We start from the raw sequence: 23336 nt of genomic DNA, 5'->3' as shown, positions 1-23336 counted from the left end.
GAAGAGCTTCTCACATCTTTATGGTGTACTCCCCACTTTGGCTCAGCCATGCCCTGTGGACTATTATGGAAAGGACATGTATATAAGGTGTAGTTCATGGACCAGTGCCAGTCTGAGAATTGTTACTGGTTCACAATGAGCTAAATACAGAAATTGAGAGTATTCATTTAGAATCATTTATAGCAATTTGCTGAGACATCCTAGCACATGATCAAGGGTTTATATTTTGCATGCCTTTGTTGCTTTCTGTATTTTTTTTTGTTATATTTTATAAAAGGTACTAATCTGTGATGACTAGAAATACAAACTTTTTAGGAAATGAATTCACTAGCCTTTTACCACAGTTGGCACCAACACTGCCCTTAAAATTCAGCAACCAGCATTGGAACTGTAAGCATTTGGAGTCTTTCCTTTGCCAATCTAAAGAAAACCGCACTCTCTGATCCTTTGTTCATTAAGCCTCTCTCTGCTTCCTCATGTGACAGGTGCAAACAAAGATGAGTTGTGAAAAACACAGGTATGGGATGGTAGTTGAGTTCATGCTGGGCACCCACAGTGATTCAGTTCTTCCCAGGCAGGACCACACAGAATTGTGCTCATAGAAAGAAGGAATCTTGCCACAGAGTCTATTGGAAAAACTCCTTCATATATTCCACATATGAGTGAAACCATATGATAATTGCCTTTTTCCAATTGACTTATTTCACTCAGCATACTACCTTTTAGTTTCAGAGCAGAGGATCATAATGGAGGGGAGGAAAACTGAATGGGAAGTCATGAGAGGGGAGTAAAACCATGAGAGACTCTTAATGATGGGAAACAAACTGGGCGTTGCTGCAGGGGAGGTGAGTCGGGGGGAGGGGTAACTAGATGATGGGTATTAAGGAGGGCATGTGATGTAATGAGCACTGGGTGTTACATGCAACTGATGAATTATTGAACACTACATGTACTATATATTGGCTAATTGAATTTAAATTAAAAAAGAAAGAAAGAAAGAAAGAAAGAAAGAAAGAAAGAAAGAAAGAAAGAAAGAAAAAGGAAGACTCCTTCAGAAACTTCAATTTCTAGTCACTGTTGCCTCACAACACTCCCGGACACCTGACTCCTAGCTAAGAAAATATTGACAGGTACTGAGTCATTCTATTGAAGTTCAATTCCTCTAAAAGCACAAGCCCCAAAATACACTTAACACACCCAGTTCCCAAAGGTTAAAGTATAAGTGAGAAACACCGCAAGGACCTGACACTGAGTCAAGTAGTAGTTTCTGACATGGGAAGGAGGAAGCATACATCAGCCCCTTCCACAGTTCTGGATGATTACCACCCAGGTCACGTAATGAGGGAAGCAAACTAGATGCATCTGACATTTTTATTCTTGCCTTCTCGACCATACCTCATCTATGTTACAATCACATAATTATAAAGCCACTGGAAATTGCCAATTTTCTTTCTTCCTGTGAAATGCTAAGTCGTTCCTACATCTCATTTCATTTAATCTCATAATATCCTGGTGAGGCAGCTCTGCTCTGATTTATAGATGAGACCAGAAAGACTCGTCTGAGGTCACACAAGGAATGCAGGAAATACTGGAGACATGAATTGCAGGAGCTGTATTAGTAGCTTCAAACTGAGGAAGAGGGTAGATACGCCCACCAGACTGCCTGAGGTCATGAAGAAAATGAGCTGGGCTAGTGGTGCCTCTGTCCCCCAGGATCTTTGGTAGAAATGAGTTCTTGGGAGAAGGACAGGAAGTCTGACCCACACAAAACTGTTCAGTGAGCTAAGTTGGTCTTCTGATATCCCCAAATCTCTTTCCTCCTTCTATGGGACTTGTATCCACCTCACCTCGTCAGTCAGTGTTCTGATATCCTTGTCCCCTATCAAACTGGCTCTTAGGAGCTTCTGTCAGCTCCTTGATGGTGATTCTAAATGACTGTGCTCTCATTCTCACTCCTGGAGTTTCTAATACTTCAGGTCTCATCTTTCCCTATGGAAGGATATCCTTTATCCCACTGGGGGACTGCTGGTGAATGGGGAGTCACCAAAGGGAGGTGGTAGGGATAGGCTCTCACTCTCTGTGAGAGCCCCTACTTCCATTCACTGAATGCCTACTATGTATGTGCTGTGGACCATGTTAGGAATTCTACATTTACTAGCTAATTAAATTCTCAATAATCCTGCTGGCAAATCATTATCATCCCATCTTACAGTTGAGGAACCAAAGGCTCAAGAAGTTAAGTCACTTCTAGTACAAGGTCACAAAATAGTGACTACTTACTCTTTAGTAAGTGGCTAAATAGTGGCTACTTACTGTTTAACTTCTAGCCAACATGGCCTCTACAGACATAACAGAACATTACAAATCAGCCCAGAGGGGGAGCAGTCCAGTCTACCACCCATGGAAAACAAAGTGAGTCCTCTCCAACAGGGAAATAGACAATGGGTGCCTTAATAGAATCAGTATTCCCTTTCTATGTGATGTAACTTTAGTCATATTCAGCTCTGAAATGTCTATTGATGCCTATATTACAGACCCTCTCCCTCACCTGTAAACTATGTTGGGAACACCTCTGTTCCCCAGGTGCCTCAGACTTGGCACTTGACTCGGTGGCTGTACCATCAGGAAAATTGTGGGCTTCAGCAGTGCTGGAGACTCTGAATTGAATCATCTCCACTGAGGAGCTACAGAGAAAATGCATCTGCCTTCCCACCAAAGGATAACAACCACAGTCCCAAGGGATGAACACTAATGGGAAGATCTCTACATACCTGAAAGCAAATCATCAAAACATCTGTGGCAATGTAGCTCCACGATCAGGTTCAAATGTACCCTTTGACCGGACAGATGGTAACAGGTATGGAAAACACCAACACGATCAGACTGAAATATTGAGGACAACCTGCATCCTGAAGAGCCATTTACTTAGCACCTACTATGTGTCAGGTATTCTACATATGTTACCACTAATTCTTACTACAGCCTTTCCTGGTTTATATTATCATTCCTATCCATAGCTAAGAAAAGAGAGGTTAAATGACTTGCCCATCATTAAATGGCTAATAAATGGCATATTTAGGATTTGAATTCACGTCTGGTTCCCGTGTTTGAGCTTTTGCCATCACACCATGTTATGACAATTTGATCATAACTCACCTCTTCTCTGAAGTGACTATATTTATTTTGAAGTACCTCTTCATTCTACTCTAAGGTAAAATCATTAATACAAAGGAAAACCAGTTATCGTTGGTGCTAGAAGAAATCCCCCCTCAACATTTTAGTTTTGCTTAATGTTCCGATTTATTAGAAATTCTGGAAGCTGGGAAAGAGTAGTACTCCGCTTTATCCATGTTAAGGCCCAGATTTCTCTCATATGTACTTCACAGTACCTGTGAGAATCGTCTGGTGTTGGTGCTCATAGCACACTGAGCCATGAATCCCACATGCAGTGACTGTCCTTGTGAGCTCGGTCTTACCTTGGGCTTGCTGGGGCTACATCTTCTGGCTCTCCCACAGCACCAGTTAGCTCTGGAGGGAGGAAAGCATCCTTGTTGACGTTATTTACCCAACTTTCCTTTGCCTCATTTGCTCTCTCCTTACTCTGCTTGGCTGAAAGAAGAAACAGCGAAGACAGGAAGGTCATCTCTCACCTCCATGACCTATAACACTCTTAAAGCTCTTATCGCTGAGGCTCAAACCTGAACTTCAGGTCTTCCTGCAGTGCCAAGGCAATCACTCATGAGTCTGAATCCTCAGGGTCAGAATTATAACTGCAAAATTATACCTGATTTTGGCTTCCCCCAAGCAGAATCTCCTGAGACTAAGAGTGGACCTTTACATGTGCAGGTAACTCCAGAGACCACTCCAGCAAAAGAGTGACCACCACTAGGTGAATTTCACCTGAATTGGGGTCAGGACTAAACATGTATGACCAAGGTATGCTCAGGGCAGCTAGTTCTCTTTGGGAAAGAGATACCATCATTACCAAGCATTTACTGGATGTCAACGATGTGTCCGACTTGCGGCTGGGCTCTGGAATGCAGAGCGGAACAACTGTTTCTAGCCTGGAATGTTCTTCTCCACTGTCTCTTCCTTCCCCCAGTCTCTAATTCTACATACTCCTCAATACCCAGCCAACGCCTTCCCAATAAAACCTCCTTGCTCCCTCTTCAGGAAGTGACTTCTTTTTGCCTCTGAACATCCAGGACTCTTTACCAGCACCTTTCAAATAATCAGCATTAAGTAATTATGCTAAGTGCCAGGCACAGCATTTTCTTGTGCCTGCACTACCTTGTGAGGAAGTTGCTATTTTCCAAGTTTACAGATTTGGAAACTGAGGCTCAGGAAACTTGCTTTTGACCCCAGTGCTTGTAAGTGCCGGGAATGCTTTTACATTGATGTTAAGATGAAGCAATACGAGGGCTCCCGACTCCCAAATATTCACATTCCAGGGTGGTTATTCCCCACAGGTCTCTTTACACAGAAGTCTACTTTCTTCTGTCACATAATAGAATCCACAATATTAACCTTTACCTCCTGAGATTTCTGAAGGCCTGGATGGTCTTGAAAATGAAGAGGGATGCGAGCAATGCTACCTACTTTTTAAGATAGCTGCTATAGTTAACAAATAATAGAGAGCAAATTCCTATCATGTATCAAATGTTCAAAAGGTGACAGCTATTTTCCTCATTGGGTACAGACTAGATATAAACAGGGGCTCTTCCCAGGGACAGAAGTTGAGACAGCCTAGCTCAGAGTAAAAGAGAGGGCATACCATACCTATTTAAAAAACCCAACAGAACTCTAAAGAAGCTCTCAAAATACTGTCTTTACAGTCCCTTAAATGATACACTTGGCTGATTAAAGATGTACCAGATGTCAAAGTTGTTGAAAGGGAAGCTAATCTCTTCCTGTCATCCTACTCAGAGGAAATGGTTCTAAATCTTCAGAGTTAAAAGCAAAGGAATGCCTTATAAACCCATCTGTCTATACCACTACAACTCAACACAGTGTCTAAAGGACTTCCGATGTTTTTCTATATTACCCTGAATCCCTTGGCCCTGCCTTCATCCATCTGAATCCAGGGCAAGAAGGTATTGAGCTGGAGGACTAATCATATGCAAAGCATACCCCTAAATGACTTCCCTCAGCAGATTTCAGTAATGATTCTAACACCCTTCCCAACTCCTGACAATGACTTCCCAAACAAATGCTGGCTCAAAATGTCCTAGCCAAATCAACTCACCTGCTACCTGAGGTTTCTTCTTTCTCATGGATGCTCTGATGATATCTGCACCATGAATTCTGTCTCTGTGCCTTTTTGCCTTGGCTTCATAAAACCATTGGCCACTCATGTTCTTCAACTCTTGGTCATCCTTAATTTTTTCAGGCAAATGTCTACAAAAGGAAAAGAGCTTTACTTTGCTGAGAGCCTACAGTAAATAAATGAGTTCACTGAGACAGTGCATTAAGAAATCTGTAAACACGCAAATAAAGCTCTCAATATTTTAGAAGACATCACACATCTCCTAGAAGACCAAGAAATATTTATATTCCTCTTTGATGGAAGACTAACACTTTTTAAAAATCAAAGAATTCACCCATGACCTCCACATGATGCTTGGAATTTTCCAGTTCACTTTTTGGCTGCAGTCTTCTGTGTCTACTGTTTAAATGCAAATACCCGAGAGAAAGATGGTATATTAAGTGTCTCTAAGCCTTCGTCCCTGTATCTATAAAAAGAGGTTCATCATACTGATTTACTTCATGGGATTGCTTTGAGGATTAAATTAGCTAATGCACGCAAAACTGCCCTTTGCCAATGCCTGGCACCTAATACCCAATGAATACCTGGTGGAGGAGTTATCAGCTTATCAATCCTTTCCGTTTTAGTGAAATGAGTATATCCGAGACATGCTGGTGGGAGGGGGGATGGTGGTAGGGGAAGTGGGAGGGAGAAGGAGGCGGGGGTGGGATGGTGAATGATGTCCCTGATTCTTAATGCCAGGTAAATGAATACTGAAAAAGTAGGCTAGAGGCAGGCAAGATCAAATTTATGGAAGTAGGGGGATGGGAGGTATAGAGGCAGAGACAAATTCCGATTGTGCAATTACTTGCTTTCAAGGTTTCCACAATCATTCATGCTCACTGAAAAGCTAACACCTGTAGGACCAACAAATATAGCCTTAAATCTCCTTAATTTACACTTGCTTTTAAAAAAAAAGTGTTCTACTTGACAAGTGATGTCATTATTTTTGTTGTTTCTCTCCCTGTCATGATACGTGTACTCTTTAATCCACATCCCCTAATTTCCCCATCCTTCCCACATCCCCTCTGGTAACCACCAATTTGTTCTCTGTAGTTAAGAGTCTGTGTCTTGGTTTCTTTCTTTCTTTTTTTTTTTTTTTTCCTCTATCTCTTTTTTTCTTTGCTCATTTCTTTTGTATAGATATTCCACATGTGGGTGAGATCATATGGCATTTTTTTCTCTGACTTAATCTGTTCAGTATTATATTCTCTAGCTCTATACCTGTTGTTGTAAATGGCAATATTTCATTCTTTTTATGACTGAATAATATTCCATTGTATATATTTACTACTTGTTCTGTATCCATTCAGCTACCAATGGATACCTGACTCCTTCCAGAGCTTGGCTATTGTAAATAACACTGTAACAAACATAGGGATGCATGTATCCTTTTGACTGAGTGTTTTGTACTTTTTGGGTAAATACTTAGTAAAGCAATTACTGGGTTGTAGGGTAGTTCTATTTTTCATTTTTTGAGGAAGCTCCATACTGTTTTCCACAGAGGCAGTTCTAATTGCATTCCCACCAACAGTGCAAGAGGATTTCTTTTTCCTCCACATCCTCACCAATACTTGATGTTTCTTGCTTTTCAATTTTCACCATTCTTACAAGTGTGAGGTGATATCTCCCATCCAAGTACTAACCAGGCCTGACCCTGCTTAGCTTCCAAGATCAGATGAGATCGGGCGTGTTCAGGGTGGTATGGCCGTAGATGTGAGGTGATATCTCATTGTAGTTTTGATTTGCATTTCCCTGATGATGAATGATGTTGAGCATCTTTTCATGCATCCGATGCCCTTCTGTATGTCTTCTTTGGAGAAATGTCTGTTCATGTCTTCTGCCCATTTTTAAATTTAAATCATGTCTTCTGCCCATTTTTTTGTTTGTTTTTTGAGGTGTTGAGTTGTATCAGTTCTTTATATATTTTGGATACTAACCATTTATGTCATTTGCAAATATCTTCTCTCATTTCATAGATTGCCTTTTAGTTTCATTGTTTCCTTCACTGTGCAGAAACTTTTTTCTTTTTCTTTTAATGTAGTCCCAACAGTTTATTTTTGCTTTTATTTCTTTTGCCTCTGGAGACATACCTAGAAAAATGCTGCTATGGCCAGTATCAGAGATATTACTACCTGTGCTCTCTTCAAGGATTTTTATGATTCCATGTCTCACATTTAGACCTTTTAATCCATTTTGAGTTTATTTTTGTGTATGGTGTAAGAAGTGGTCCAGTTTCATTACTTTGCATGTGGTTGTCTAGTTTTCACAACACAATTTGCTGAAAAGTCTTTTTCTCATTGGATATTCATTCCTCCTTTGTTGAAGATTAATTGAGCAAACTGTGGGTTTTAGATTTCTGTTCTATTCTACTGATCTACGTGTCTATTTTTATGACAATATCATACTGTTTAAATTATTACTGCTTTGTAATATAACTTGAAATCTGGAATTTGTGATACCTCCAGTTCTGTTTTATTTGTTTTTGTTTTTTTCCCAAGGCTGCTTTAGCTAGTTGTGGTCATTTGTGGTTCCATACAAATTTTAGGATTGTTTGTTTTAGTTCTGTGAAAAGTGCTATTTCTGCTGCTTCATCATTAGTGTATAGGAAAGCAACGGATTTCTGCACATTTAGTATCCTGTGACTCTACTGAATTCATTTATCAATTCTACAGTTTCGTATATACAGTATCATGTCATTTGCAAATAGTGAAGAGTTTTACTTCCTCCTTAACAATGTGGATGCCTTTATGTTGTCTAATTGCTGTGGTTAGGACTTCCAGTATTATGTTAAATAACAAATGCTGATAATGGACATGCTTGTCTTGTTCCTGACCTTACGGGAAAAGTTCTCAGGTTTTCACCATTGAGTATGATGTTGGATGTGGGTTTTTCATATAAGATCTTTATTATGTTGAGGTATGTTCCCTCTAGACCTACATTACAGTAAGTTTTTATCATGAATGGATATTATACTTTGTCCAGTGCTTTTCCTGCATCTATTGAAATTATATGGTTTTTATCCTTGCCTCTTATTGGTGTGACATATCACGTTGATTGTTTTGTGAATAGTGAATCATGCTTGTATCCCAGGAAAAATTCCGTTTGATTATGGTGCATGATTTTTTAATGTATTGTTGCATTTTTAAAAAAGATTTTATTTATATATTTCTCAGAAAGAGAGAGAGAGAAAGCACACAAGCAAGCAGAGAGGCAGGCAGAGGCGGAGAGAGAGGCAGGCTCCCCGCTGAGCAAGGAGCCCAATGCGGGACTTGATCCCAGGACTCTGGGATCATGACCTGAGCCGAAGGCAGCGGCTTAACCAACTGAGCCACCCAGGCATCCCGTATTGTTGCATTTTGTTTGTTACTATTTTGTTGGGGATTTTTGCACTTATATTAATGAGAAATATTGGCCTGTAGTTCTCTTTTTTTGTGGTGTTCTGATTTTTTTTTTTTAAAGATTTTATTTATTTGAGAGACAGAGAGAGAGGAAAAAGTAGGGGGCAGAGGCAGAGGGAGAAGCAGACTCCCCACTGAGCTGGCAGCCCAATGTGGGGCTCAATCCCAGGACCCTGAGATCATGACCTGAGCAGACGGCAGCTGCTTAACAGACTGAGCCTCCTGGGCACCACTTTTTGTGGTGTTCTTATCTGGCTTTGATAAGAGGGTGATACTGGCCTCAAAGAATACATGTAGAAATTTCCCTTCCTCTTCTATTTTTTGGAATAGTTTGAGAAGAATCGGCTCTAACTCTTCTTTGAATGTTTGGTAGAATTCACTTGTGAAGCCATCTGGTCCTGGACTCCTCTTTGCTGGGAGCTTTTTTATTACTGATTCAATTCTGCTGCTGGTAATTGGTCTCTTTTCTATTTCTTCCTGCTTTAGTTTTGGTTGGTTATATGTTTCTAGGAATTTATCCATTTCTTCTAAGTTATCCAATTCATTGTCATATAGGTTTTCATAATACTCTTTTTGTTGTTGTTGTTTGAGGGAGAGAAAGAGAATGAGCAAGCAGAGGGCGGGGGAAAGGGAGAGAGAGAATCTTAAGCAGGTTCCAGGCCCAGCGTGAAGCCCAACTCCTGGCTCAACCATACAAATCTGAGATCATGACCTGAGCCGTAATCAAGAGTCAAATGCTTAACTAACTGAGCCACTCAGGCACCCCAAGTTTTCATAATATTCTTTTACATTTGTTTGTACTTCTGTTGTGTTGATTGTTATTTCTCCTTGTTCATTAGTGATTTTGTTTCTTTGGGTACTTTTTTTTTTTTTTTTTTTAAGTCTGGCTAGAGGTTTATCAATTTTGTTTTAATCTTTTCAAAGAACTAAAACCACCTGGTTTCATTGATCTGTTCTACTGAGGTGGGTTTTTTGTTTGTTTTTGTTGTTGTTGTTTTGTTTTGTTTTTTTTTAGTTTCTATGTCATTTGTTTCTGCTCTAGTCTTTATTATTTCCTTCCATTTGGTGAGTTTGTGTTTTATTTGTTCTTTTTCTAGCCCCTTTTGGTATAAAGTTAGGTTGTTTGAGATTTTTTTTTTTTTTTTTTTTTTTTTTTTGCTTCTGGAGGTAGGCCTGTTTTGCTATAAACTTTCCTCTTACTCCCACTTTTGTTGCATCCCAAAGATTTTAGACTATTGTGTTTTCATTCTCATTTGTCTCCATGTTATTTTTTATTTCTTCTTTGATTTCTTGGTTGACCCATTCATTCTTTAGTCATATGTTATTTGTTATTATTATTATATTTTTTTAGTAGCATGTTATTTAACTTTCATGTATTTCTGCTCTTTCCAGATTTTTTTTTTCTTATGGTTTTAGTCGGAAACAAGTCACCAGTAGGTAGCATAGAGATGGGTCTTGTTTTTCTATCCATTCTGTCGCCCTGTGTTTTGTTGGGTGTTCATTTATATTCAGAGTAATTATTGATAGATATGTATCTATTGCCATTTTGTTAGGGGTTTTGTGGTTGTTTCTACAGACTTTGTCTGATTTCTCTTCTCTTGTTCTCTCTCATGGCTTGTTGCTTTCCTTGGTGATATATTTGGATTCCTCTCTCTTTATTTCTTGTATATCTATTACTGGTTTTTGATTTGTGGTTACTGTTTTGTATACATCTTCTTCATACAGCAATCTATATTAAGTTGATACGCACTTAAGCTTAAGCCCATTCTTTGCGCCTCTCTCTGCCATGTTTTAGGTATATGGTATTATATTTTACATCCTTTTATGAATCCTTTGTCTAATTTTTAAAGAAATATTTATTTTTACCACTTTTGTGTTTTTTTTTTACTTTTCATACTCTCACTTATGGTCCTTCCTTTCCACTCAAAGAGCCCCCTTTAATATTTCTCACAGGGCTGGTTTAATGATCATGAACCCCTTTAGTTTCTTGGTCTAAGAAACTCTTTATCTCTCCTTCTATTCTGAATGCCAGCCTTGCTTGATAGAGTATTCTTGGCTGCAAATTTTTCCCTTTCAGCACTTTGAATACATCCTGCCTCTCTCTTCTGGCCTGCAAAGTTTCTGCTGAAAAATCCACTGACAGCTTTAATGGGATTTCCCCTTGTATGTAACTGTCTGTCATCTTTTCTCTGTTTTTAACATTTTTTTAATAGCTATTTTTTGCCATTTTAATTACTATGTGCCTTGGTGTGGACCTCCTTGAGTTGAAATTTTGGGGGGATTTCTGTGCCTCCCAGACCTGGATCTCTCTTTCCCTCACCAGATTAGGGAAGTTTCAGATATTTCTTCAAATAAATTTTCTGCCTCCTTCTCTCTCTCTTCTTCTTCTGAGATCCTTACCATGTGAATGTTATTATAGTTCATGGAATCATTGAGGTCCCTAAGATTGTTCTCGATTTGCATAATTTTCTCTCGTCTCCTTTGCTTTGCTTGGTGAATTACCATTACTCTGTCTACGGGTCATTAATTTATTCCTCTGCTTCATCTAGCATGTTATTTATTCCATAAAATGTATTTTTAATTTCATTTATTGTGTTCTCGACCTGATTCTTTAGCTCTCTGTTAAGAGTTTCACTGATGTCCCCCGCTCTTTTTCTCCAGTAAATATCTTTATAATAATTAATTTAAATTCTCTATCAGGCATATTACTTTTACCCATTTCACACTCATCTCTTGCTATGGTTTGGTCCTCTTCTTTCATTTGAAAGATCTCTCTCTGCTTCATTTTGACTGATTTTCTGTGTCTGTTTCTGTGTTAGATATGTCAGCTACTTCTCTTGCTCTTTTTTTTTTTTTAAGATTTTATTTATTTATTTGACAGAGAGAGATCAGAGGCAGGCAGAGAGAGAGGAGGAAGCAGGCTCCCCGCTGAGCAAAGAGCCAGATGTGGAGCTCGATCCCAGGATGAGCCGAAGGCAGAGACTTAACCCACTGAGCCACCCAGGCGCCCCTACGTCTCTTGCTCTTAATAATAGTAGCCTTATAAATAAGAGATCCTGTCTGACCCGCACTGCATGTCCTATTCCCCAGGGCCTGGCAAAGGGAATGTTTCCTAGGTGTGTTGGTATCCTCTGCTATTGAGTCTTGACCTCTTTTTCCTTTAGTCCAGTTGTCTGCAGAGGCTCTCTTTGCCTATCATGGGCAGTGTTTGGTCCCCAGCAGGAGTGGGGCACATTTTAACAAAGTGTGTGGTTGTCTGTTTGCATAATGAGACCTGCTCCCTCTGTAGCTGGAAAAGATGTCCCACACAATGCCTGGGTGGGGAGATGTATTGTTGGCCAGATTTGCACTGGTCTTCCTGGGGAGGGGCCCAGAGTGCTGAAACCACGGCAAGTGTGACTGAAAAGGGAGGATCCAGCAAAGTGCAGGGTGGTGTGTCTTGGTTTAAACAAGTTAGGTTCACAGACCTGGGGATAAAAATATATGTATATAAAAATATATGTTTATAAACAAGTTAGGTAAACAAGTGTCAGAGCCAGGCTGGTTCCTGCAGGTGGCTGTTGTTTATGCTGGGAAGCAGAGGAGGTAAAAATGGCACCTGCCAGCTCCTTTGTTCCTGGAGGGGTTGCCCCAGGATTCTTGTCTCTTGGAGCCACAAGCCACGCTCTAAGATGAGCAAATCACTCCCTCTTGTCTTCCTTCGGTATTTTTCAAACTGCTGGTTCTAGCTGTATGTTTTAGCTGTTTGTGTGCTGTTTCTTTAATGCTGGGGCCTCGGCTTCCTAATGCCCTCCAGGCTCTCCCCCAAGCGAAGCCCCTGATTTCTAACATTCCAGGCTTTAAATCCCACTGACTTGAAGAACTCACAAATTCAGCTCCTCTCACTTTCAAAGGCAAATATTATGGGGATTCATCCTCCAGTTTGTGGGTTCTCCAGTGTGAAAGTCTGTTTTTCACCCTTTTCTGTGCCACCAGCTCCCTCTGTACTGCAGATGGACCCAGTCCACTTCACTCTGAGACCAGGTTTTGGCCCTTTCTACCTTCTTTGAGCTGGCCTCTTCACCGTTTAGTTGTGGAATTTGTTCTGCCAGTCTTCAGATGGGAGTGTTATCTACTTGTTTCCTTGGGAAGAGGCAGGCTTAGGGTCCTCCTACTCTGCAATCTTCTCAGCCAGCCCTCTACTTGACAAGTCTTTTAAACTCCACATCTCTCCATCCATCTCAATAAAATGAGAATCACAAACTCTAGAACATAGTCTTAGAATAAAGGGGTATAAAAGCCTTAAGCTGACTTTGAACTTCTGGAAGGTACTATACTATGAAGTCCAAGAAGGTTTCATGATTGTCGTTCAAGCTAATATGCACCCTTCCTAAAGTAGCAAATCTATGTGTCTTAGCTAGAGAACATGTTTTATGGCCACATCAAGGTGATATCAGGGCCGTGTGTGAGCACTGCACACTAACATACCTGGGAGTGGGGCAAAAGGAGGGATTCTAGCAAGTACATTTCCTCTCTCCTAAGTGTGCCTGAGGAGTGTCTTTTTACCCAGAGTTCAACTCTCTGCTGGAACCTTCTCTCCTCTCCCAGTTACCTGGGTAGAAGTGACTCCATTCCAAACACACCCAATCACAACACTTGGACACACATTGTCATCCCCAAACCCTGACAAAGAGAGTCATCACTTCATGATTTGGAATCACCAGAGAGGTCCTGGTTATTACTAAACATTTCTAATGGTTTCTAATTGCCTATGGCTTTCCATGGGGCAAACAATCCCCTATGGGCTGCTGATGGAGCTTTTGCCTTCTCCAACCAAAGGACCAAGTTTGAGTTCAGTTCCAGAAGAGAGAAGTCTTTCCCATGTTCCCTGATTAGAAAATGAGCCCCAGCAGCACAGCCTGTACTCCATATATCTTTGCTTGTCATCTCTGGAAAATAGTGGGATTTTATTTAGTACTTGTGGAGTGAATGCATTTCATATGAGGCCCCTGACCGCCTGGCTTCAGGCTGTCTTTTCAGGTTCATTTTCCAGCACTTACCCTCAGACTCTACTTGCCAGTACTCTAGACTTCTTACTATTTTCCAAATTGCTCTTTCTGGCCTCCCTAAACATTAGAAACAGAATGGCCTGGCAGAAAGACTATGAGCTTTAGACTCTTTCAAACAGGTCCTTCCTATATGCTACCTGGGCAGGTTAGTGCACCTCTCGAAGCTTCAGTTCTTTGTAAAGACAGGGGGAAATATGACCTACTCGACAGGACTTCTGAGGTGATTAAATAGGTGTTTACCTAAAAGCCCCTAGCAGTGTCTCCATCTTGGTAGGAGGCCACTATATCCTGAAGTCTCTCAGGATCTCTGTCCTCACTTCACTGGACAGCACATTGCTTCAGACCCAGCTCATATGCCATCGCCAGGGGGAAGCCTTCCCTGACTGCCAAGGCACAGGGCAACGGCTTGCCCTTCCCCATGTACTCCCAGCACTGACCACACCATATTCCAATGATCTATTTGCACATCTGTCTCACCCACTAATCTGTCAACTCTGCAAATTCCCTGAAGGTGAGGACTACATCTTAATCACCTTTGTCGGGCCAGCACCCAGCACCGAGCCTGGCGCAGAGCTGATACCCAACAATTGTTTGGGTAAATTAAAGAACACATAAATGCTCCATGGCCACCCCAGTCTGAGTCAGGCAAGAGATATGAGTGATCCTGCCACTGCTGGGGTTAAGTGAACCATACCTGTCACAATGGCAGTGACTTCTCCGGACGAGGCAGGGCACCTCACTCTCGGAAGAATAGGCACGAACATGAAATCGAGCATCAGCCATCCTCTTGTTGAAAGAAACCACAAACCTTCCTAACCTAACAGCTCTCAATTCCTCTTCAGGAGGCTGTTTATTTACTTATTTTTGGTGTTTGGCTGAGAGGCATTTTGTAGGTGCCCCTGTGCTACTTTGGACCTGCTCCTCCCCAAACAATTGTCTGGAAGCCCTGACCATGCTAAGCTCTCAGTGCACCGTGAGCACACGCTGGCTGAGATAGGTCCGCAGAAACACGCAGTCCCTTGGAAGGCTGGGAGCCATTAGGAATTTGGAGGGGGTTTCTAACTTATCACTGAAGTGGCAAAAGAATAAGAAACTACTCCAATTCACTAAGTGCCATTTATGTCTTTCCTCACATGATAATCCCTGCTAGGTTTAATCAATCAATTGCTTTTTTTATCTTAGTCATTTGGAATATTTCATAGATGAATATGTATGTGTGACATTAAAACTCAGGTTTTATAAAGATATAGGATCATAAAAAAAAAATCCCACCCTCTAGATGGTGCTCTTATAATCTTCTCCATCAGCCCGGGTTGATGTCTCATTTTTCATCAACTCTAATTGTACCAATAAAAAATGGCATTTGATTCTCTAATTCTTATACCACTTAGTTGAAGTGAGAAAAAGGTGTTTCTTAAGATCCCAGTTTTCATCCCTTACCATCCTATACACGTAGGCACACGGAGCATAGGAGAGAGCTGAGGCTGGAGAAGAGTCCACTTAACACCCACAGGCTGGTGGGCTTAAGTGAAGCTAGAGGAAGAGCCCTCAGCCCAGACAGGACAGGGTCCTGCTGGCCCTCCAGGCAGGACACGCCTCCATTCTTTTTGGCTAATACACACAAAGCATGTTTTGTACTAGCCCTGTGCAAGTCACCTAACATGCATCATCTCATTTAATACCCACAATCTCACCATCACATACAAAGAATTTAGTCAATTGTAAAAGACAGCCATCTTGTCTCCTCCTTATGCTAAAGGTCATATCTGTTCATTTGTTCATTAGTTCATTAATCCCCTTTATAGTTCATAGCTCACAGTTCATTAATCCCCACTAATACCAGCCATATTCTCAGAATTGTGCATAAAAAATTCAACATTTCAGGGGAGCCTGGGTGGCTCAGTGGGTTAAGGCCTCTGCCTTCAGCTCGGGTCATGATCCCAGGGTCCTGGGATCAAGCCCCACATCGGGCTTTCTGCTTGGCGGGGAGCCTGCTTCCTCCTCTCTCTCTGCCTACCTCCCTGCCTACTCATAATCTCTGTCAAATAAATAAATAAAATCTTTTTTAAAAAATTCAAAATTTTAGACAGCCCAATTCCTGTGTTGCAGAGAGAGAGTGTGAACACTTCCAGAGGAAAGCCAGAAAAGCAGGGACACCCTCCAGGCTGGCCTCAACAGTTTTCCCTCAGCCTATCCTCTTTTCCCCGCTTTTTATTTACACAACACACCCCAGCTTTCAGCTGCTCATCATGATTTGGCAAAGGCCTATCTGGTTGATGTCATCTCGTCAACTAGATAAGAACCAGCAGGCTGTCCAGAGAGGCTAACTGGCCCATTCCCCAGCCTTTTTTATTTTTATTTTTTTTAAACCCCTCAGTATATTCTAGACTAGATGGTTACACTGTGTGAATTGAAAGTACTCTGGGGCCAAAGAAGTTAGGAGGTTTGCCCAAAGTCACACAGAGCCAGGACCAAAAGCCGTGCAGGCTCCTGGTCAAGGCTGTTTCTGTTACTCCATCCTGAGTGAGCCAAACATGATGTTGGTGTCTAAGATGACCATCACACTTCACTCTACAAAGGAATTAACCTTTGAAAGAGAATCTGAAAACCAACACATGTGAGAATGAAATAAATTGCATATGTTCCTCACAGTGGAAGATGGGAGGACACATGTCCCTTGTGTTGTGGACACATCGTCAATCCCTACCATCTGCTGAGAGGCAGCACAGCAAGTGGAAAGCACAGGCGTTGCAGTGTGAGGCACAAGGCTTCAATCATGCAGGGAGCTTGACCTCTTCTACCTCACTTCCTCAGTGTTAAGCAGGTTCAGCTACTACTGCTATGCAGATGAAAGGGGCAAATGCATGTGGAGCTCTGTATACAATATGGTTTCTCGACAAATGTTGGTTCCTCTACCCAGGACCCAGAGGTCCTGGGAAGCAGTTCTTCAATGCCAACTGCCTTTACTTAGGAAAAAAATAAAAATAAAAAACTAGGTCTTAGGGGAACAGCTAAGAATTATAAGATGTGGTCATAGTTGAGATGCTATCTATGGTAAGAATGCCTGTCCTGGCGATGTGGCTCTGTGTGCACGGGGGTGGGAGGCGTGGTGCTGGGATATCCTGCTGACAGTATGACGCCAAGCACAGGAAACACCACCTTTAGAGTGTCTCATTTTCAAACCATAAAAGACTAAAATTACATATGTGTATGCAGTATGGTGTTTCTTAAAAAGAAGAAGCGGTAGGAAGAGAGAAAGAATCTAACCCGATATCTGCCTCACAGCTGGTCTGTGGAATGTCTCCAGCAGTTAGGGAGTAAGCTGAATATCCATGCATGGTAAAGAGTGTGCCCAGAGAGGCAGCGGGAAACACAACTGTGGGGTGGCCGTGACCTGGGACGGGTATCTTCCAGCTGCCTCTTGAGACACCACAGTGGCTGTTCCCTTGGGTTGAGTCCACGTTCTACCACAAACAGGTAGAATGATTTGGGAACCGAACGGTTTACTTCCCCTGGGTGACACTCCTCTTTCTCATTCATGAAATCAGACCGGAGGTAACACAGAGATGAAGTCATCTGCACAATGTCTCAGATGAGCATGGTTGTGAACAACTGGAAGCCCTGGTTATGTAAAAAATTAGCATTCGAAAGATCAGACTGATTTATAGTGGCAGGTTTGCCTTTCTAATGATGTTTTGCTTAGGCCAATATCAGAATTATGATTTGTGTTTCTAAAACCACACACCAGCTAGGGAGAAGTATTGGGAAACTGTAAAATCGTGTTAGGGAAACAAAGCTGAGATTTTAAATGTGCAAAGTGGATTATCAACTTATTGATAATAAATAATTTGTTGATAATATTTATATACTATATATAAATATATAATAAATAATTTATTGATAATGAATAATTTATTGATAAAGGTCAGTTTCCTTGAGGGCAGGAACCATATTTTAATTACCATAGAATTCTCTTCATATCATTGTCCAGAGAAGTTCCCTGTACTTAGTAGATGCTCGATTAAACTTCACTGCATTAAATAATGGAGAGTTTGGGGAGTAATTTCCTCCTAAGAAGTCAGATTATCAAGCATAGAATTCTGCCCTTTTTTAGAAGCAGAGGTGAAGTGGGGAATAAGGGAATGGAAATATGTCTATCACTTCTTACATGCTAAGATAAAGAATTATCTTACTTCATCCTCACTCTAATCCTTTGGGTTTGGTGTTAACAGTCATTCTCAGTCTCTGGGTTAAGGCTCAGAGAGGTTAAGTTATTTGTCCAGTGAACCACAATTGATCAGTGGTGAGGAGAGGATTCAGACTCATGTCACTTTTGACTCCAAGGCTAAGCAGGGGACTTCTTCCCTAATCTTGTGAAGAAAGAATACCAATGATTTTGACCCTAACTGAACATGATGCTTTGTGAACCCACTGAGATTCACTTCAAGCACCCTGGAGTGCCTGATTATGGCTACTAATAATACCTCCTAGACAGTGCTTCACAAATTAACAAATGATTAACAAAGACAGCTTGCAGCTTCCCAAACTGCAAAGGGCAGTAATAGCAGCATGGGGTGGAGGGAATAGCACCGGAATGAGAGCTTTGTCTTACCGTGGCTCTGGCAGGGATTATTTAGCCCTGGGCTAGTCACTTTCCCTCTCTGGGCTTTACCTTCTTCCTCTGTAAAATCACTGATAGGGACCAAAAAATCTTTCCAGAGCTGTCAGGCTATAGGGAAAGCTAATCCATAGTCAAAGACAACCAGCCAGAGGCTGGCAAAGGGGCTGCAAGCAAAAGCCTACGGAACAGTATTTTCAAAGACCAGAGATCCAGTTCCACCAGCCTAGGGGCAGAAAGCCTCAGACCCATAACCACAAGTCCCTTCAGTCCTAAATCAAAGAGGGGTCAGAGCGCCATCCTCTTTATGTGAAGCAGGCCAGGCCACAGGCTACACCTCTTTGTGTCCACCCGCTATGGGCTTCACACTCACCGGCCGCCCCATTCCCCATCCACCATCACCATCACTCCTCCCCAGGACCAGAGTCCTAAACCTATCTGTGGCTGAGTCTACATCAGGTGCTTGATGCCTTCCCCAGTGTGGTGGTAGTACACAGGGCTTGACTCACACTTGATATATTTTTTTTTTTTTTTTGCCATCCCAAGACTTCTCGCTATCAGTTTACAGAAGCATCAGCTGTGGGGCACCTAAGTGGCTCAGTTGGTTAAGTGACTGCCTTCGGCTCAGGTCATGATCCTGGAGTCCTAGGATCGAGTCCGCTCCGCTCTCATGCTCTCTCACTCTCTCTCAAATAAATAAATAAATAATCCTAAAAAAAAAAAAAAAAAAAAAAAAAAAAAAAAAAAAAAAAAAAGGCAGCAGCAGCAGCTGCTGGGGCACCCTGAGAAACAGTGAACAGAAGGGGAATCTGCAAACCCACTGCTTTAACTAAGGGACTCCCTGTCACTGGGGCTGCTGACAGCTGGTACCAGAGGCTATATGCTTACACCCCTTACAAAGTTCCTGCCAGAATTTGGCATTTCTGGAGGATTTTTCTATCAGCCACGCAGATGCCTATAAAACACCTCCACTCAAACACACAACTCCAGGGAAGACTCAGTAGCCTGCAGTCCCTAGGGCTAAGTGCATTTAAAAGAGGGGGAAGACACCTCTTCCGCCGCCATTTTAAATCCAGCTCCATACAACGCTCTGCCGCTGCCGCCGCGACCCGGACTGCGCGCCAGCACCCCCCGGCCGACAGCTCCGCCGCCGTGGAGGACATGAACGAGTTCAGCAACATAGAGGAGTTCGCAGAGGGATCCAAGATCAACGCGAGCAAGAACCAGCAGGATGACGGTAAAATGTTTATTGGAGGCTTAAGCTGGGATACGAGCAAGAAAGATGTGACCCAGTATCTGTCCCGGTTTGGGGAAGTGGTGGACTGCACGATTAAGACGGACCCGGTGACCGGAAGATCGAGAGGATTCGGATTCGTGCTTTTCAAAGACGCGGCTAGTGTCGACAAGGTGTTGGAACTGAAGGAACACAAACTGGATGGCAAATTGATAGACCCCAAAAGGGCCAAAGCTTTAAAAGGGAAAGAACCGCCCAAAAAGGTGTTTGTGGGTGGATTGAGCCCAGATACTTCGGAAGAACAAATTAAAGAATATTTTGGAGCCTTTGGAGAGATTGAAAATATTGAACTTCCCATGGATACAAAAACAAATGAAAGAAGAGGATTTTGTTTTATCACATATACAGATGAAGAGCCAGTAAAGAAATTATTAGAAAGCAGATATCATCAAATCGGTTCTAGGAAGTGTGAAATCAAAGTTGCACAACCCAAAGAGGTATACAGGCAGCAACAGCAGCAACAAAAAGGAGGAAGAGGTGCTGCAGCTGGTGGACGAGGTGGCACTAGGGGTCGTGGACGAGGTCATGGCCAAAACTGGAACCAAGGATTTAATAACTATTATGATCAAGGATATGGAAATTACAATAGTGCCTATGGTGGTGATCAAAACTATAGTGGCTATGGCGGCTATGATTATACTGGGTATAACTATGGGAACTATGGATATGGACAGGGATATGCAGACTACAGTGGCCAACAGAGCACTTACGGAAAGGCATCTCGAGGGGGTGGCAATCACCAAAACAATTACCAGCCATACTAAAGGAGGACATTGGAGAAAACAGGAGGAAATTGCTAAAGTTAACCCATCTTGCAGGATGACATTGAAGATTGGTCTTCTGTTGATCTAAGATGATTATTTTGTAAAAGACTTTCTAGTGTACAAGACACAATTGTGTCCAACTGTATATAGCCGCCAATTAGTTTTCTTTGTTTTTACTTTGTCTTTTGCTATCTGTGTTATGACTCGATGTGGATTTGTGTCTATACAAATTTTATTTGTATGATTTCATGATAAACCTCAAATAAATGCTTCCTTATGTGAAAAAAAAAAAAAAAAAGAGGGGGAAGACAAAGCTCTCTCCCTAACCCAGAGGGACACAGAGTTGCAGACCACACATGACAACTGATCACTGGAGGAATCAAAGGAATTCAGCAACCCAGTAGTTACAGTCCGCACATCCTGACGTCATAGGAAGAGGGGCCCAGGGCCATCTTTGCTCCACCACTTTCTTTCCAAGTCTCCCTGTCTTGTCTCCTGAGAGGATAAAGGAATTCCCACCATGCTTTAAGAATCAGCTAGTATTGTCTCTGTGCTGTCCTCACTCCTTATTTTTTAAAATGGGTGTAACAGTCCTGCCTCACCAACTCTCAGCATGGTTGTGAGGAAACGTAGGACATCATTCATGAAAGGGCTTTATAAACTGTATTTCAGTAAAGGATCAGTGTTACCAAAAGGTTCTGAGGGAGGATTAGGGTAAATTTTGCCCCTCATGGATAAACATACTCAAGACACCACACTTGCTAAAAATGGAGAACAGCCACCCCCACCCCCAAATATCCTGGTGTATAGAGGACTACAGGCAGCTTGTAGGGAGGTGCATGACTAGTAAAGAGTCCCATTCTCAGGCTCTCCAGCACCTGTCACCATCACAGTTCAGCGTCCTACCTCATACCAAGCAGCCGCCCCGTTCTCCATGGCCAGGTGCCAGGATGGCCGGTCTGCTACTGTTTTCTCAGAAAAAAAGTGGCAGAGTTAGTGCATGAGGACCTGAAGACCAGAATGTAACTCTCAATCCTGACACCTATGGGTTGTATGAGCTTGAGCAAGTCACCTGACCTGTCTCAAAGTCAACTTCCTCACACATCAAGGAGGCATAATTATATCCCACCCTGAGCCCCTACCAACTGCACAAGTGTGTTTGAGCTCAGAAAAATGCCCTTTGCAATTCTGTTCATTGCTGTCATTTGTGAATCATTAGTTTGTTAAGCACTGTCTCTATGAGCTATTATTAGCCATAAATAGATGCTCTGAAGGGCTTAGAGTGAATTTCAGCATGTTTGATTAGGGTCAAAATATGGGAAATGGTGTCAATAGATCCATTACTCATGGATATTTCCCAGGAAATAGGAACATGGCTTATGTTCCTTTCAGATAACTCCTGGGATGGGGATTATGCAGTTAATACACCAACTCACATTCCAGAAGCCTTTCAAGGTCTTTAAAGCCCGAGGTTACACAGGTAACAGATGGCAGGGCCTGGGCTCAAGCCCACTCCTTTGGCATCCTGCTCTCACTCTCCTTCTACCAACACTGTGGGTGAGTGGAAAGTGGAGGGAATGTTGACATGGAACAAGTGGGCTCCTCTCAGCAAGCACGTGTCGAAGCTGCCACTCCTTCTTGTGAGACACAGATGAAAGAGTGGCTCAGTCAGAGCCAATTTCAATTGCTGTTGAAACCAATTCAAACATTTCTCAAAGTATGCAGAAATGGGAGCTACTTCCTGATTTATTTTCTTTTAAAAATCTTAGGAATTAAAAAAATTTTTCAGGGGCACCTGGATGGCTCAGTGGGTTAAAGCCTCTGCCTTCGGCTCAGGCCATGATCTCAGGGTCCTGGGGTCGAGCCCCATATCGGGCTCTCTGCTCAGTGGGGAGCCTGCTTTCCCCTCTCTCTCTCTCTGCCTGCCTCTCTGCCTACTTGTGATCTCTGTCTGTCAAATAAATAAACAAAATATTTAAAAAAAAAAAAGACTATTTCTGGCAGGAGTCCTAAGGGATTAATTAAGAGACACTAACAAGGAAAGAACTCCCCATCCAGGGAATAACCTAAAACCTAAAACCTGTAAGTTCAAGCTCCAAGTCAGAATTTCCACTTATGGCTGAGAAGAGAACGTGTCCCATCTTCTGACAGACTGTCCCTCCTTCTCCCATGCCAGGGGACCTCCCAGCCCCTTACCTGACTCTCTCCTCTTCAACTCTCTTCAGGGCAGCATCCCGCTGCAGCACCTTCATGATGGCTTCTTGCTCCTCCTCTGTCAGGAAGCTCAAGTCAATCATTTTGAAAATCATACACAAAATGAAGAGCAATGAATCTGGCTTACAGTTCGCAAAGCAAAATGACTATGCCTGTTGCTCAATGATTAGAAGATGCAAAAAAAAATTAAATGAAGTAATGTCTTGTTCAGTTCTGCAGCAAAAGTCTTATGTTGGCTCCGCCAAATTTTAGGTGCCTGATTGCAAAGTCCTCCGCACCCTTTCCAGTGAGGAAGCAGTGGTCTGTGGGACGACGTGGAGAGGAGGCTCTCACAAGGACTTTGCATTCCTTACCAGCCAGGTCACTTGTTCCCACAGTGGCATTCCTACTCACACTCCCACTCTGGACCAGTCTTAGACTCAGTTTATTATCAGACTCAGTTCATTCTTCTTGCATCCGGGTCATCAACTCGAGGAGAGCAGTAACATCTGAGCATCTCGTGATACCTGGGGAATCAGGAGACAGTGAATGTGAGACAGTGCGAGGCAGTTCTGTAAGCATTGCTCATTTTTACAAGATTTAAAACGTGCCTGGGGAAAGAAGATGACCAGTGAGATGGTCTCCGAGATCAAGGAAACCAGTTTGGTCAGCTTCTTGAGAAAACAGGTCATGAAACACACTTCTACTCAATT

General features: G+C 42.2%; 2 protein-coding genes across 7 annotated transcripts in view; one reads left to right on the top strand and one right to left on the bottom strand.

Moving 5' to 3' along the window:
• SYTL2 (synaptotagmin like 2) overlaps nucleotides 1-23336 on the bottom strand; it is a 120253-nt gene that overhangs the window by 46882 nt on the left and 50035 nt on the right. For 3 of the 6 annotated variants that reach the window (XM_059187486.1, XM_059187491.1, XM_059187496.1), the window contains exons 2-4: nucleotides 22627-23150; nucleotides 5246-5397; nucleotides 3477-3609 (exon numbers count right to left, since the gene is read on the bottom strand). In XM_059187486.1, the coding sequence (XP_059043469.1) occupies nucleotides 3477-3609; nucleotides 5246-5397; nucleotides 22627-22739 (398 nt within the window). In that variant the 5' untranslated portion in view covers nucleotides 22740-23150. The remainder of the gene's footprint in view (nucleotides 1-3476; nucleotides 3610-5245; nucleotides 5398-22626; nucleotides 23151-23336) is intronic. The other 3 variants (XM_059187501.1, XM_059187503.1, XM_059187507.1) reach the window with 1 other exon arrangement.
• Nucleotides 19466-20728, top strand: LOC131839837 (heterogeneous nuclear ribonucleoprotein D-like). Its single transcript, XM_059187537.1, has one exon. The coding sequence runs from the start codon at nucleotides 19534-19536 to the stop codon at nucleotides 20428-20430; it is 897 nt and encodes a 298-aa protein (XP_059043520.1). The 5' UTR covers nucleotides 19466-19533; the 3' UTR covers nucleotides 20431-20728.

This window comes from Mustela lutreola, chromosome 1 (assembly GCF_030435805.1).
Source record: "Mustela lutreola isolate mMusLut2 chromosome 1, mMusLut2.pri, whole genome shotgun sequence".
NCBI lineage: Eukaryota > Metazoa > Chordata > Mammalia > Carnivora > Mustelidae > Mustela > Mustela lutreola.
This window is presented reverse-complemented; position numbering and strand designations above follow the sequence as displayed.